The sequence below is a fragment of the Nycticebus coucang genome, chromosome 9 (genome assembly GCF_027406575.1).
Source record: "Nycticebus coucang isolate mNycCou1 chromosome 9, mNycCou1.pri, whole genome shotgun sequence".
Taxonomy (NCBI): Eukaryota; Metazoa; Chordata; class Mammalia; order Primates; family Lorisidae; genus Nycticebus; species Nycticebus coucang.
The window spans coordinates 53,592,689-53,607,120 of NC_069788.1; the positions used below are offsets into that span (position 1 = coordinate 53,592,689).

General features: G+C 37.6%; 1 protein-coding gene across 4 annotated transcripts in view; it reads left to right on the plus strand.

Moving 5' to 3' along the window:
- Positions 1-231: 231 nt before the first annotated feature.
- Positions 232-14,432, plus strand: part of SLC17A3 (solute carrier family 17 member 3) — a 46,982-nt gene continuing 32,781 nt past the window's right edge. For 2 of the 4 annotated variants that reach the window (XM_053601452.1, XM_053601454.1), the window contains exons 1-5: positions 234-324; positions 4,272-4,392; positions 11,554-11,765; positions 11,964-12,197; positions 12,278-12,365. In XM_053601452.1, the coding sequence (XP_053457427.1) occupies positions 4,305-4,392; positions 11,554-11,765; positions 11,964-12,197; positions 12,278-12,365 (622 nt within the window). In that variant the 5' untranslated portion in view covers positions 234-324; positions 4,272-4,304. Of the gene's footprint in view, positions 325-4,271; positions 4,393-11,553; positions 11,766-11,963; positions 12,198-12,277; positions 12,366-14,432 lie in introns of all 4 variants that reach the window. The other 2 variants (XM_053601455.1, XM_053601453.1) reach the window with 2 other exon arrangements.

Consider the following 14,432-nt stretch of genomic DNA (forward strand, 5'->3'; position numbering starts at 1 on the left):
TAAACCTATCTTTCTATTCCTCCATAAACTTTGTTTCATACTTGCCTTAGGAGGAAGAATAAAAAAGCAGGAGGAACAGCAGAGGGGCTCAGAATTCCATACTCAGAAGGTATGCATTTCTGAAAACTTCCCTAAAGAGCACTTGGCAAGTGCCCTTCTCAATCAACTTCTTGTTCCAGAAATCTCATTAATGATTAACCGTTCAAGTTCTAGAACTTAGCAAAGAAGTAGCCAAGAATCCTCAGATGTCTGCCTCAGCTGAGGATTAGGGGAGATTAGAGGAAACACGAAGTCTATCCGGAAGCCTTCCCTCAGACATTGTCGGTAAGTCACTTATCTTGGTGTTGATATGAAGGATTTCCAAGGGTTCTTTCTATATAACAGCTAACCAGAGCAATTTCCCTAGAAACTAACGCCTATTTTTTTTTTTTTTTTGTACAGACAGAGTCTCACTTTATGGCCCTCGGTAGAGTGCCGTGGCCTCACACAGCTCACAGCAACCTCCAACTACTGGGCTCAGGCGATTCTCTTGCCTCAGCCTCCCGAGTAGCTGGGACTACAGGCGCCCGCTACAACGCCCGGCTATTTTTTTGGTTGCAGTTTGGCCGGGGCCGGGCTCGAACCCACCGCCCTCGGTATATGGGGCCGGCGCCCTACCGACTAAGCCACAGGCGCCGCCCTAACGCCTATTTTTTAAATGGCCTGGCCACTCCATGGAATTAGAATGTCCATTGCAAAGATTTAAAGAGATATTTTTCTAAAGAAGATATATTGATGGCAAATAAATCCATGAAAAGCTGTTCAACTTCATTAGAGAAATGCAAACTAATGTCATGATGAAATATTACTACATGCCTTTGAAAATGTGTAAAATTTAAAAGACTGATTATACTAAATTGGTAAATATATAAGGATCTGGAATTTTCATAGACTGTTAGTGGGAATGTAAAACGGGATAACCATTCTCAAAAACAGTTTGCCATTTTCTTAAAAAGATACTCATACACTTATCATATGATCCAGATAGTCCATTCCTAAGTAGAATGAAAGCCCATTCTATACAAAGACCTGTGAATGCTCAGAATGCTCACAATGGCTTTATTTGTAATGGCCAAAATCTGAAAACAAAGCAATTTGTCATCAAAACATAAATGGATAAACAAATTGTCTTATAATCATGCAATGGAATATTACTAAATGATAAATAACACACTATTAATATGTACAACATGAATGAATCTCAAAATAATTATACTGAGTGAAATAAATCAGTAAAAAAGTGAGTACATATTGTACGATTCCATTTCTAGAAAACACAAATTAAGCTATATCAGAGAAAGCATAACCCTGCTTGCCAGGGGTGGTATAGCAGAGAGAATAGGGGATGTTACAAAAGGACACAAGAAAACTTTTGGGAAATAATGTACATTTGCACCCCACTCCCTTGATATCCACAGGAGATTGGTCTAGACCCCCTTGGATACCAAACTCCATGGATGCTAAAGTCCCTGATATAAAATGATACAGTATTTGCATATAACCTGTGTACTCTCTCATATACTTTAAATCATCTCTAGATTACTTATAATACTTAATACAATGTAAATGCTATGTACACAGTTGTTATACTGTATTTTAAATGTATATTTTTTTTATGGTTGTATTGTTGCTTTTTATTTTTCTCTTTTGTTCTTTTTTTTCCCCTAATTTATTTTTTTCATTTTTGTAGAGACAGAGTTTTACTTTATCGCCCTTGGTAGAGTGCTGTGGAATCACAGCTCACAGCAACCTCCAACTCCTGGGCTTAGGCTCTTCTCTTGCCTCAGCGGCGCAAGTAGCTGAAACTACAGACACCACAATGCCTGGCGATTATTTTCGTTGCAATTTGGCCGGGGCTGGGTTTGAACCCGCCACCCTCAGTATATGGGGCTGGCGCCCCACCCACTGAGCCACAGGCCCCACCCTTCCCTAATATTTTTGACCCGCAGTTGGTTGAATCTGCAGATGTGGAACCCAGAGATACAGAGGGCTAACTGTATATATTCACTATTTTGATTGTGTTGTCTCACAGATGTATATATGCTTCAAAATTTATGGAATTGTAAACTTTAAGTGCAGCTCATTGTATGCCTGTTATACCTCAATAAAGCTGTTAAAAGGAACAAAACAGCGAGAAAATAAAGACATCCAAAGCCACATTCTAAACCTGACCCTAAGCCATGTAGGATAGTTTTAGTATGAAAAGAAAACTTTAATCATACTTAAATTGAACCATTTAAAATCATGATTTCATAATGATTCTTTAAAAAGAAGACACTAATGTAAAAAAGTACTAATACAATAGGTGTAACACAAAAAGACAATGACATCATTACAGGTATCTTACAGATAAATTAATAGACAGAAGTGTGCCTGTGATTTTTGTTTTGTTTGTAAGTACATATGCCTACATGTAAAATTTATTTACATAAAGTATGAATGGATTTGGGTTCTGCATATAGGGCAAGCAGTTGAGGAAAAGTGGGATCCAAGAAAAGAAAAGAGCAACCATCTCTATAACTACTCACTGTTTTACAGTAGCAAAGAGAAGCAACACTCATGAGCACAACTGCCAGAAAGAGTCCAACTGTATGACCTAGCAAAGGGGCTGCTCACTGGACCCTCACCTCTTGGCCAAAAAATAAAAAACCCTGCAACTCTGCATAATGAAACTTTTATTATAAAGAGATACTAAAATGTCATTCCTCATTTTGCAACAATGGTATCAAAGCAGTTCTGGCTAAGTTTTTAGAGTTTGAGGTTGCTGTGAGCTAAGTGTTTAGATGATTTAATGATTTAATAATATATTGAGCCAACACATTTAGTTTATTAGGGGCATACACATATGTAGTTATATATCTGACTTTTTTTTACGAGATTGATAAATTTAACCAACTGAGAACTAAACATAGCACACTCAGTAACACATAACCGCCTTGAGCATTAAAAGATCCTAATAACTGGGGGCCAAGGTGGGTAGATTGCCTGTGGTCAGTAGTTCAAGACCAGCCTGAGCAAGAGTGAGACCCCAGCTCCACTAAAAATAGAAAAACTAGCCAGGCATTCTGGCAGGCACCTGAAGTCCCAGATACTGGGGAGGCTGAGGCAAGAGAACAGCTCAAACCCAAGACTTTGAGGTTGCTGTGAGCTCATGACATTCTACCCAAGGCGGCAGAGTGAGACTCTGTCTCAAAAAGAAGAAAAATATCCTAGTAAGTAGAAAGGTCGGGGCCTCTGTGTTAGGTAGTTTTAGATGTCCACGGACATATCATCAAACTATGGACAACAATAATATGGGATTTGAATGTTTCCATCTCCTTATGTAAATTTGGCCCCCAGTGATTAGTGGCACACATATCAGCAACACTCACGGTGGCTCTAATGAGGAAGCAGTGTGGAAGTTGTCAAGGGCAATAGAGGCCAGGTTCTCAGGTGCAGGTAGAGGATTCCAGAGGAGCACAGCCCTGAGGTGGTAGCTCAGTGACAATGATAATAATACAGTATTATGCAAGTAGATGTATTATACAGCTACCACTTAGAGTGCCTGACACTGTGCTTGGCATGTGCAATCTATTTAAGCTTTACAACAACTTTTTGATGAAGATGATGTTATTAAAAACAGGGCGGCACCCGTAGTTCAGTAGGTAGGGCACTGGCCACATACACCGAAGCTGGTGGGTTTGAACCCAACCCAGGCGAGCTAAAAAGCAACAATGACAACCTCAACAAAAAAATAGCTGGGTGTCGTGGCATGCTCCTGTATTCCCAGCTACTTGGGAGGCTAAGGCAAGAGAACAGCTTAAGCCCAAGAACTTGTGGTTGCTGTGAGCAGTGAGTACTCTACCAGTGGTTACATAGTGAGATTGTCTAAATAAATAAACAAATAAATAAGTAAATACAGATAGGGAAACTAAAGTATATAAATTTACTTCTGGTGTCATTTGGCACAGTAGATAAAACACCAGCCTGGGTTTGAGCTTGGGAATGCCTCCCTCCAAAGTCGTCACTCATAAGCTGGCACACGGTGAGTACTCTAGATCCTAAACAACAAACAGTTCCAAACCTTAGGGGCAGCATACCTGTTGTGTTGAACCAAGAGGGGATAATGACCTTCTCTGTACCCCAACCAGATGGAATGGGTAAACTTTTGTTTTCTTGGTGCCCTGTTTAAATGTTTTAAAGGAGTCCCTATTTCTTGAGTGACACTTGTGGATTACATATTATTCTGATAGGTGAAAACCATTCACTAGGCAAGGAGAAACACAATGGCCACCGTGATGGAGCTGAGCCTCACCAGAGGGGAGAGTAAGTACTCTCAAGAAATGCAAGTGGACAAGAAGCTCCCTGGGAAAGGTAAATTCAGCCTTAAGTGCTTGGTTTTAGAACTTTACAGCGGATTCTTTTCTGCAAAGTATTAATACAAGAAAATGAATTTATAACTTTTAAGTTGTTAGATTCTTTTTACAAATCCAATAATTTTAACGTACATCTTACAAGTATGAACACTGCTATTCTAAAAAAAGATCTTTTATTTTTGACAGCTACCTTCTAATCTTTATCCATATTCATTTATGTTCTTGATAATTGCTACTGAATTGTTTACCCATAATGTTTTTTCTGTGGATCACATGTAATATTTTAAACATAATTGTATTACTTAAGTAAAGTAAGAAAAAACTAATTATAGAAATTTCAAAAATGAAAAAAATGAAAAGATTTTTGTAAGCTTAAGGTAACCACTATAATTTTTAATTGCCTTCATTTCATATGCATTTTTTCATAGTTCTGTACTGCATATTTTATGCTATTTTTTTTAACGTGGCAACATAATTTTCCATATTGCCTTTATAGTCACAAACATTATTTTTAAAGGATACATATCATATTCCAACCTATCTAATAGATGAAGTATTATTGACGAAAATCTTCTTATAATTGGATATTTAAGTTGTGGGGTTTTTTTATTTTACATATATGAACTATATATGCTACTTGGCTTTTATATGTACATGAACTCTATATGACAGCTGTATCATATATAATATATGAACATTCTTTAACATGACAGTTGTCCACATTTGGAATTACTTCCTCAGGGTTTATTACCAAGAAAGGAAAATTATGAGGCAAAAGTTTACATATTTCATTTCTGTTGGTCACTATAGAGACTTAGTTTTGCATCTGAACAAAAATGAAATCACATGGAGGATTTTGAACAGAAGAAGAGGTCATTGATTTCTGATATAATGAGAGCACTCCAACTACTATACTAAGAGTAGATTGGAAGCAAGGAACCAAGCAGAGGGCTATTGCAAAAATCCAGGCAGGAGATGTTGGTGGCTAGAACCACAGAAAATCAGCCTTAAACCAAAAGATAACGGTGGCTCTGGTAAGAAGGGGTTGACTGTAGAGACAATAATGTGTTCCAGATCAAGGATTCCGAAGTGTTTAAAAAGATGGGATTTCCATCACTTGAGTTGAAAAAGACTCTGCTAAAGCAAGTTTTGTGGTGGATCTCAGAAGTTTAATTTTGGACCTATTAAATTTGGTATGTCAATCAGTCGATCAATTGATTTTCAGTGGAACAAAAATAATGTATCTTAAAACCAATGATGGCTTCAATTCTACAAAATGTAGTACTATTGTATTATATCTAGGTTTTATTTTTATTCAAAACATCATATTGCTCCAACATTTTTGTTCTCTTTCTTTTTTTTTTCTTTTTTGAGACAGAGGCTCACTCTATCACCTGGGTAGAGTGCAGTGGCATCGTCATAACTCACTACAACCTCAAACTCTTAGGCTCAAGGGATCCTCTTGCCCCAGCCTTGTAGCTAGAACTACAGGCACCCACCACAGCCAGCTAATTTTATATTTTTTTGTAGAGATAGGGTCTTGCTTTTGCTCAGGCTCCTCTCCTGACCTCAGGTGATCCTCCTGCCTTGGCCTCTCAGAATGCTAGGAAGACAGGTGTGAGCCACTGTGTCTAGCCAATTTCTCACATATGTAACTAGTTATCTCAGCAGTACTTATTATCACCTAGCTTTCCCCTATTAATTGCCACAACCTTTACACCAGCATTCCCCACCATTTTTGGCACCAGGAACTGGTTTCATGAAAGACGATTTTTCCATGGACAGTGGGGTTGAGGTGAGAATAATTTGGGGCTGGTTCATGCACATTACATTTATTGTGCACTTAATTTCCATTATTATTACATTGTAATACATAATAAAGTAATCATACAACTCACCATAATGCAGAATCAGTGAGAGCCCCAAGCTTGTTTTCCTTCAACTAGACAATCCCACTGCAAGCATCATAGGTTCAGGTCCACCCTAGTTTCTCATAAGGAACATGCAACCTAGATCCCTCACATACCAATTTACAGTAGGACTCCTGATCCTATGAGAATCTAATGCCTCCGCTGACCTGACCTCCTGCCATGTGGCCTGCTTCCTAACAGGCCATGGACCTGTACCAGTGTGCAGCCTGGGATTTGGGGACTGCAGCTTTATGCATTACATGATTGTTTTGGATGTTTTTCTATTGTTCCTTAGATATTTCTGCATATTCATATTCTTTTTCTTTTCTTTTCTTTTTTTTTTTTTTTTTTTGCAATTTTGACCCGGGCTGGGTTTGAACCCGCCACCGCCAGCATATGGGGCCAGTGCCCTACTCCTTTGAGCCACAGGTGCTGCCCCATATTCTTATTCTTTAAGACAATGGTGTTGTATCATTTTAGTCTCATGACAAATGTTTATAATGCAAATATCTTTCTGTTTTTACTGCCCACCAAAAATTATTGTGTAGTCAATCAAATATTTTTTATTTTTTGCCAACTGTATTCATTTTCTATTCTTGCAAGTGTATTACCATAAACTTAGTAGCCTAAAACAACACACATTCATTATCTCACAGTTTTTGTGGGTCAGAGTTCCAGGCACTTGGCTTAGCTGGTTCTTCTTTGGATCTCACAGGTTGCAATTGAGTAGTTGACTAAGTTGCATTCTCATCTGGATAATAGACTGAAGAAGAACCCACTTCCAGAGTTATTCAGATTGTTGGAAGAATTAACTTTCTAACAGCTAGCTAAGATCTCTGGCTTTAGACTGATTTTGGCTGAAGGCCATTCTCAGGTTCTAGAGAGTATCCATTGTTCCTCACTATGTTGGTTTCTCCAACTTTCTGCTTACTTCATCAAGTCCATGAGAGAGTATCTATTCCCAGTCTGCTGAGACAAAGTCTTATACAACGTAATGTAATCATGAGATCCCATCACCTTTGCAATACTCCTTTTTTTTTAGACAGAGCCTCAAGCTGTCGCCCTGGGTAGAGTGCTGTGGCATCACAGCTCACAGCAACCTCCAACTACTGGGCTCAAGCGATTCTCCTGCCTCCAACTCCCAAGTAGATGGGTCAATAGGTGCCTGCCACAACGCCCAGCTATTTTTTGTTGCAGCCATCATTGTTGTTTGGCGGGCCCAGGCTGGATTCAAACTTGCCAGCTCAGGTGTATGTAGCTGGCGCCTTAGCTGCTTGAGCCACAAGCACTGAGCCACCTTTGCCATATTCTATTAGACAGAAGCAAGTCATAGGTCCTGCCCTCACACAAGGGGAGGGCATTACACAAATTTGAGAAGACCATTAGTTGGGAATTACTGGGAGTCTCCATAGGGTTTCTCTATCACATAAGTTAAAAAACAAGCATCTGGGTTAAATTTATCAATATAACCTCCCAGTTTCAAAAGTCCATGAGTTCATAATGTCAATGCCCTCTTTCAGTGCTTAAATAGTATACTCTTAGATATTTACCAATTCCTACTTTCTCACACAAATACAAACTCACACATTCACATATAACAAGGAACGATCACTGAAAATATTTGACAGCATAGCAGTAGCACCAATCTATTAGAGCAGACACAATTGGTATAATTCATTTAGAATGGACACAGGACACAAATAACTTTAAGGGACACAAATAGTCTGTAGGGAATACTTAACATCTAGCAAGCACGTGGCTAAGCTTCTTTCTTAAATTTTTTTATTAAATTATAACTGTGTACATTGATGCATTTATGGGGTTCAGTGTACTGATTTGATATACAAGGTGAAATGCTTATATTGAACTGATTAACATATCCATCACAATTATATTTTTTCTTAATAGTTTTGAAATGTACCTTTGCGCATTAGGTGAGGTTTCCCCCCCCAAACCCTCCCTCCTCCTGTCTCCCCCCTCTCCTCCCCTCTTTCTCCTCTTCCCTTCTACTTTCTGGACTATAATTATGTTTTAATATCCTTCTAATCTTTCAGCAACCTCTTGAGGCAGGTGTTCAATATCCTCATTTGTAAGCCGTAAGTCTCAGAATGCTAATACCCTTTGGGGAAATCAGAGGCCACAAAAACTTGCAAATTATTAGTTGATTTGATTGATAAAGGCAATCACCACTTAGCCCTGAATCAGAAAGAAAACCTTTACAAAGATACTGCATTTGAGTTCCTCACTCTAATTCAGTATGTTTCCTCCAAATTTCTTCTTCTACCCCCATTCACTCTAAGGACTTGTACTCCATAAAGAGATGACAGCATAGCCTTGAGGGGAAGCTTCTTTGAAGTTCATCTCAAGGCACTTCCTTCCTTGAAGTTTTGAGATCTTCTTGAAGACATAAGGAATATCCTTTCTTCCCACATCATATAGCCAAGTAATCCCTACAGATGGTTGCACTTGGGCTGTAGCAGAGGTATTCTCATGGAATCATCTGGGATAAAACACAGCCACCACGTACATGTGGTACAGTGATTAAGAGGTAGATACCTGAGCTACGTTGTGACCTGGCCTCTTTGTGCCTTTGTTTCTTCATCTGTAAAATCAGGATAGCAGTAATAGCTGTCTCACAATGTTATCGTGAGGATTTTGTTAGTTAATTCTCGGGCATCATGTTATGTGGCCCATCAGGAACACCTGACACATTGATTCCCTCCTCCCTAAAACTCTTGCCGCCTGAGCTTCCAGGACACCATACTCTCCTGGTTTTCTTCCCACCTAACTGACTGTTCCTTTCCACTTTCCTTTGTTGGTTCCTAGAAATAGTGGAGAGTCCCAAAGTTAACATTTGTTCTCTTCTCTATTTATTTCTATTTCCCAATTCTCATGGCTTTAAGTATCCTCTGTAGGTTATTAAGTCCCAATGTTATACTTCAACTCCTCCCTCTCTTCTAAACTCTAGAGTTGTATATCCAACAACATTCCAAATGCCTTCTCCTGGGTGCTTAAGAGGCAATTCTGTTTTAACTTGTCCAATATCAGGCTCTTAATCACCCCACCCCCCCAAACCTGTTTCCACAGAACTCTCTTCTTCGTGAAGTGAAAGTCCATTCTTCTAGTTGTTTAGAATAAAAACCTCTTCAGTTCCCCCCTACCCCACTTGCCCTCTGCCCATCTGTAAAATTGAAACTCTAATTTTGGTGTTTTTCTCCTGCTGGGATTTGTCTAGGATATTATCACACCTTAATTATTAACCCCACTCTAGCCCAAGCTAGCTTCACTTCTCTCCTAGATTACTGCAGAAACTTACAAATTGCATTTCTTTTCTATCATTTCATTCTCCATTCTGAAGCCAAAGAGATGCTCTCGAAATGTAAGTCATATCATGTCCCACTTCTACTCAAAACCTTCCCATCCCACTCAAAGTAAAATCCAAAGTACCTGCAATGGCCCACATGGTTTTGAGGGATTCAGACCCCATTATCTCTCTTTCCTCTCATCTCCTCTTCTACCTCTGGCTCACTCTACTCTGTCATATTCACATCTTTTTGGTTCTTTGAACACACCAGGCACTCTCCATCTTGCCTCAGAGCTGTTCCCTCTACTTAGTTCGGGCTCTTTCCCCAGATATCTGCATGGCCAACTTTCTGGGATGTCATTACGACTTTGCCCTTTCTTGTTTTATTTTTGCCACAGCACTTACCACCCCCTAATACGTTATATGATTTACTGTTTTGTTTCCCTTATTTTTGTGTTCCCCCCTGAAACGTAAATTCCATAAACACAGACCCAGTTATCTACTTAGTTTTCTACTACACCTCCATGGCCTGATATTAGGGGTGAGAAATAAGTATTTTGTTTAATGATTGATTGAAGATATAAAATCTGGACTGGCAGAAATGGCTTAGAAGGGTGGTCAGTCCAACTCCCTGCTATTTCCCCTGAATTGAACAGAATTACCTACCTAGGTATGAGGTGAACTTACAAACCCAGACCTGCTCTGTTAAAGTAGCTGCTAGGACAGTAGCAAACTTCCAGGTAAGTGGGAAAAGATACTGAGCTATACGTAATTTATTTACCTAAACTCATTAAGTAAAGTCCCTTTTCTTCCCACAAGAAAAAAAGTAAGGCAGTGGAAAGGATTCCAAAAGCCTCTTCTGCCTAAAGGTGTTTTTTTTTGGTTTGTTTGTTTTCTTTTAAGAAATCTGAGATGAGATAAATACAGCTTCCTGCCTCACATACTTCATTTGCTCTTTACATTAGACTATTAGCTATGTTCTGCCAAGATATCTTCTACTCAATATAACACTGCAGGACTTTTTAAGAAGTTGAGTAGAGAGCTGGCCTCTGATGTTTTTGTACCATTTGCTCTCATCAAATTGATTTTTCTCACATTTCAATTTCTGGACTATTCTATTATTTAATTTTAATCACAAGAGCTGATTTCACTATGTGTTACATTTTATGGACAATGCAGCCAGGATCTAAGAAAGTGAGAGTGAGATGTTTGTTTTTAAGTTGCCATCTTTCCTGGATGTGCAAATACAGATTATTTGAATGCTGTGCTCATTTCTTTTTCCAGTATTTTGTCACTTAATTTTTTGAAGTTTGTGAGTGTCAATTTCTCCATTGAAAAAATCTTTATAGGGGTTTAATTCCCCAATTTAAATGAAGCTTTGTCCTCCATGCCTGAACATTTGAGTAGAAAAGTCATCTATCAGTGAACAACCTCTTTAAAATTTAAACTATATTTTATATATCTATATATAATTTATATACATTATACATGACATACATGTTATATGATACATGTAGTGTGTATATATATATATGCTACGTATATATGTAATTATACACACAAATTTATGTAATATATTATAAATTATATATACTAATTGAAATATGTATACATATTCATATATATTTACTTTTGGTATATTTGTGTTATATGTATTTCCTTGTGAGTAATTTCATCAACTATAAACATGATGACCTAGGAATGGGAGACAAAAATCACAGGAAAGACAGAATGCCCGATAGTAAGTCAGGCTCCATAAAGGTGTGGTATAAAAAGCCCTTTGGTTCAACTCCATGATCTTTTTGTATCTTCCTTTCCTAAAACCAATAGAAGTGTCATTTAAATCATAGGTGATAATCTGCAGTACTTTTTTATATTATGTCTTGTGAACAACTAATGTCAGCTCATTTTAAAAAGCTCTAATGTGATGTCATAATTTTTCTAGTTCTAGGCTTATGTTCCACTCGCTATGGGTTAGCCCTCATTGTACATTTCTGCAACTTGTCACTGATAGCACAGAATGTTATCATATACATCACCATGGTAGCCATGGTCAACAGCACAGACCATCAATCCCTGATTAACAGCTCCACCGAGTGGCTGCCTGTTGATTCACTTGGTGGCCGAAATAATTCCCCAAAGAGTCTTCATGCAGGGGTAAGCAATGCAAAATTTAAACTTGTGCACTTGTTTTTGCTGTTTGTGTGATATTTATTTTTTTATGGTTTATATGTTCAAAATTTTTAATTGAGAAAACAGTCATTTGAAAGCTAGTGAAAGATCTAAAGAAGCTTCTTAGAGAATGTAAGAACTTTTCCATATATGGTTTACTACAAAATTCTCTGTTTCTCTGAGGTTCCTTCGTATGACTGGAGCCCCAAAATTCAAGGCATCATCTTCAGCTCTGTCAGCTATGGCATGGTACTGACACTGGCTCTCAGTGGATACCTGGCTGGAAGAGTAGGAACAAAGCGAGTGTTTGGTTATGCTTTGCTTTCATCTTCGGTTCTTGCTCTTCTCACCCCTTTGGCTGCTGAATTTGGAACAGCTTCTATCATTGTAACTCGAATAGTCCATGGTCTAAGCCAGGTACTCAATATTTTAAAAATCTGAACTGAATATGAATTTCTACATGGCAACACAAAAAACTCTAATTATTTTTATTTCAGGGCATAGGATTTGGGGGTCAGTTTGCACTTTGGGAAAAATGGGGTCCTCCACATGAACGAAGCAGACTCTGCAGCATTGCTTTATCAGGTAAAAACAAATAAGCCAAATGAGCACACTATAATCCAACATTCTTCCACAGCATTCCTTAACAATTTTCTGTTGCATAGTTCTTCATCTTCTGCTCAAATGTCAGTAAAGTATTCATTAGTTAAAGAGACTGGTCCTTTGCCTGTGACATGATTTTCAGTTAGTTTTCATAGATTGTAGTGGCATGATTTTTGCTTATTATATGATTTTTGCCATTTAAAAAGAATATTTTTTATGTAGTCAAATTGATCATTCTATGGCATCTGGATTTTGAGTCATAGATAGAAAGTGTATAAAATCATCCATTCATGTTTTCTTCTTGAACTTGTAGGGTTTTATTTTTATTTTCAAAATTTTTTAATTTTTTAAATTTCAGATTAATATGAGGGTATATACAATTAGGTTACAGTTTGCTTTTATAAGGTTAAAATGTAAGTTGTAGTTATGTCCTTACCCAGGAAGTGTGCAATATATCTGTGTAATGTACCTACTGAGTGGAAATTTACATATTTCTTTTCCCCTTCAGTCATATTTGGATTTCACTGAGTTTTTCTCTCATGTGAGCATGTAGTTGTTAATGTCCTAAATCCAGTCTAGTACTGAGTACATGTGATGCTTGTTTTTCCATTATTTATGAAACTTTGCTTAGGAGGATGTTCTCCAGTTCCATCCAGGTTATTACAAAAGATACAAAATCTCTATCTTTTTATGGCTGAGTAGTACTCCACGGCATACATATATCACAATTTATTAATCCATTCATGTATTGAAGGGCACTTTGGGTGTTTCCACATCTTTGCAATTGTGAATTTTGCTGCTATAAACATTCAAGTGAAAATGTCTTTATGATAAAATGTCTTTTTTTTTCTTTTGGGCACATACCTAGTAATGGTATTGCAGAATCAAATGGTAGGTCTACTTTTAGTTCTTTTAGGAATTGCCATACTTCCTTCCATAGAGGCTATAGTAGTTTGCAGTCCCACTGACAGTGTAGAAGTGTTCCTTTCTTTCCACATCTACATGAGCATCTGAAACTTTGAGACTTTGTGATGTGGGTTATTCTCACTAGGATTAGGTGATATCTCAAAGTGGTTTTGATTTGCATTTCTCTGAAGATTTGGGACAACAAGCATTTTTTCATGTGTTGTTTGGCCATTCATCTGTCCTCATGAGAAAAGTTTCTGGTCATGTCTCTTGCCCAGTTATTAATGAGTTGTTTGATCATGATTTGCTTAAATACTTTGTAGATTCTGCTTATTAGCCCTTTGTCAGATGTGTAGTATGCAAATATTTTCTCCCATTCTATAGGTTGTCTCTTTGTTGGTTATGTCTTTAGCTGTGCAGGGCTATGGATCTTCATAAATTCTTTCCCTAGGCTGATATCATTACAAGATTTTCCCACATTTTTTTCTAGAATCTTTATAGTTTTGTGTCTTAAGTTTAAATTGTTTATCCATCATGAATTGATTTTTGTGAGTGGTGAGAGATGTGGGTCATGTTTCAGTTTTTTACATGTGGCTAACCAGTTCTCTCCAGTACCATTTGTTGAATAGGGATTCTTCTTTCCAATGTATGCTTTTGTTTGATTTGTCAAATATCAGATGGTAATATGAAGCTCATTTCATCTCTAAATTATCTGTTGTGTCCCATAGATCTATATTTCTATTTTTATGCCAATACCATGCTTTTTCAATAACTATAGGCTTGTGGTATAGTCTAAAGTCTGGTAAAGTGACACCTCCTTATTTGTTCTTATTTGTTCTTATTTCATAGAATTGCATTGGCTATTTAGGTTTTTTCCTGACTACATATGAAGTGTTTAACTATCTTCTCAAGATCTGCAAAATATGGCTCTAGTATTTTAATGGGGGTTGACTGCATTGAATCTATGGACTGCTTTGGGTAGTATAGACATGTTAACAATGTTGCTTTTTCCCTGACATGAGCATGATATGTTCTTCCATCTATTAACAACTTCTGCAATTTCTTTTCTCAGTGTTTCATAGTTCTCTCTGTAGAGATCCTTCACATCCTTTGTGAAATATATTCCAAGGTATTTCATTTTCT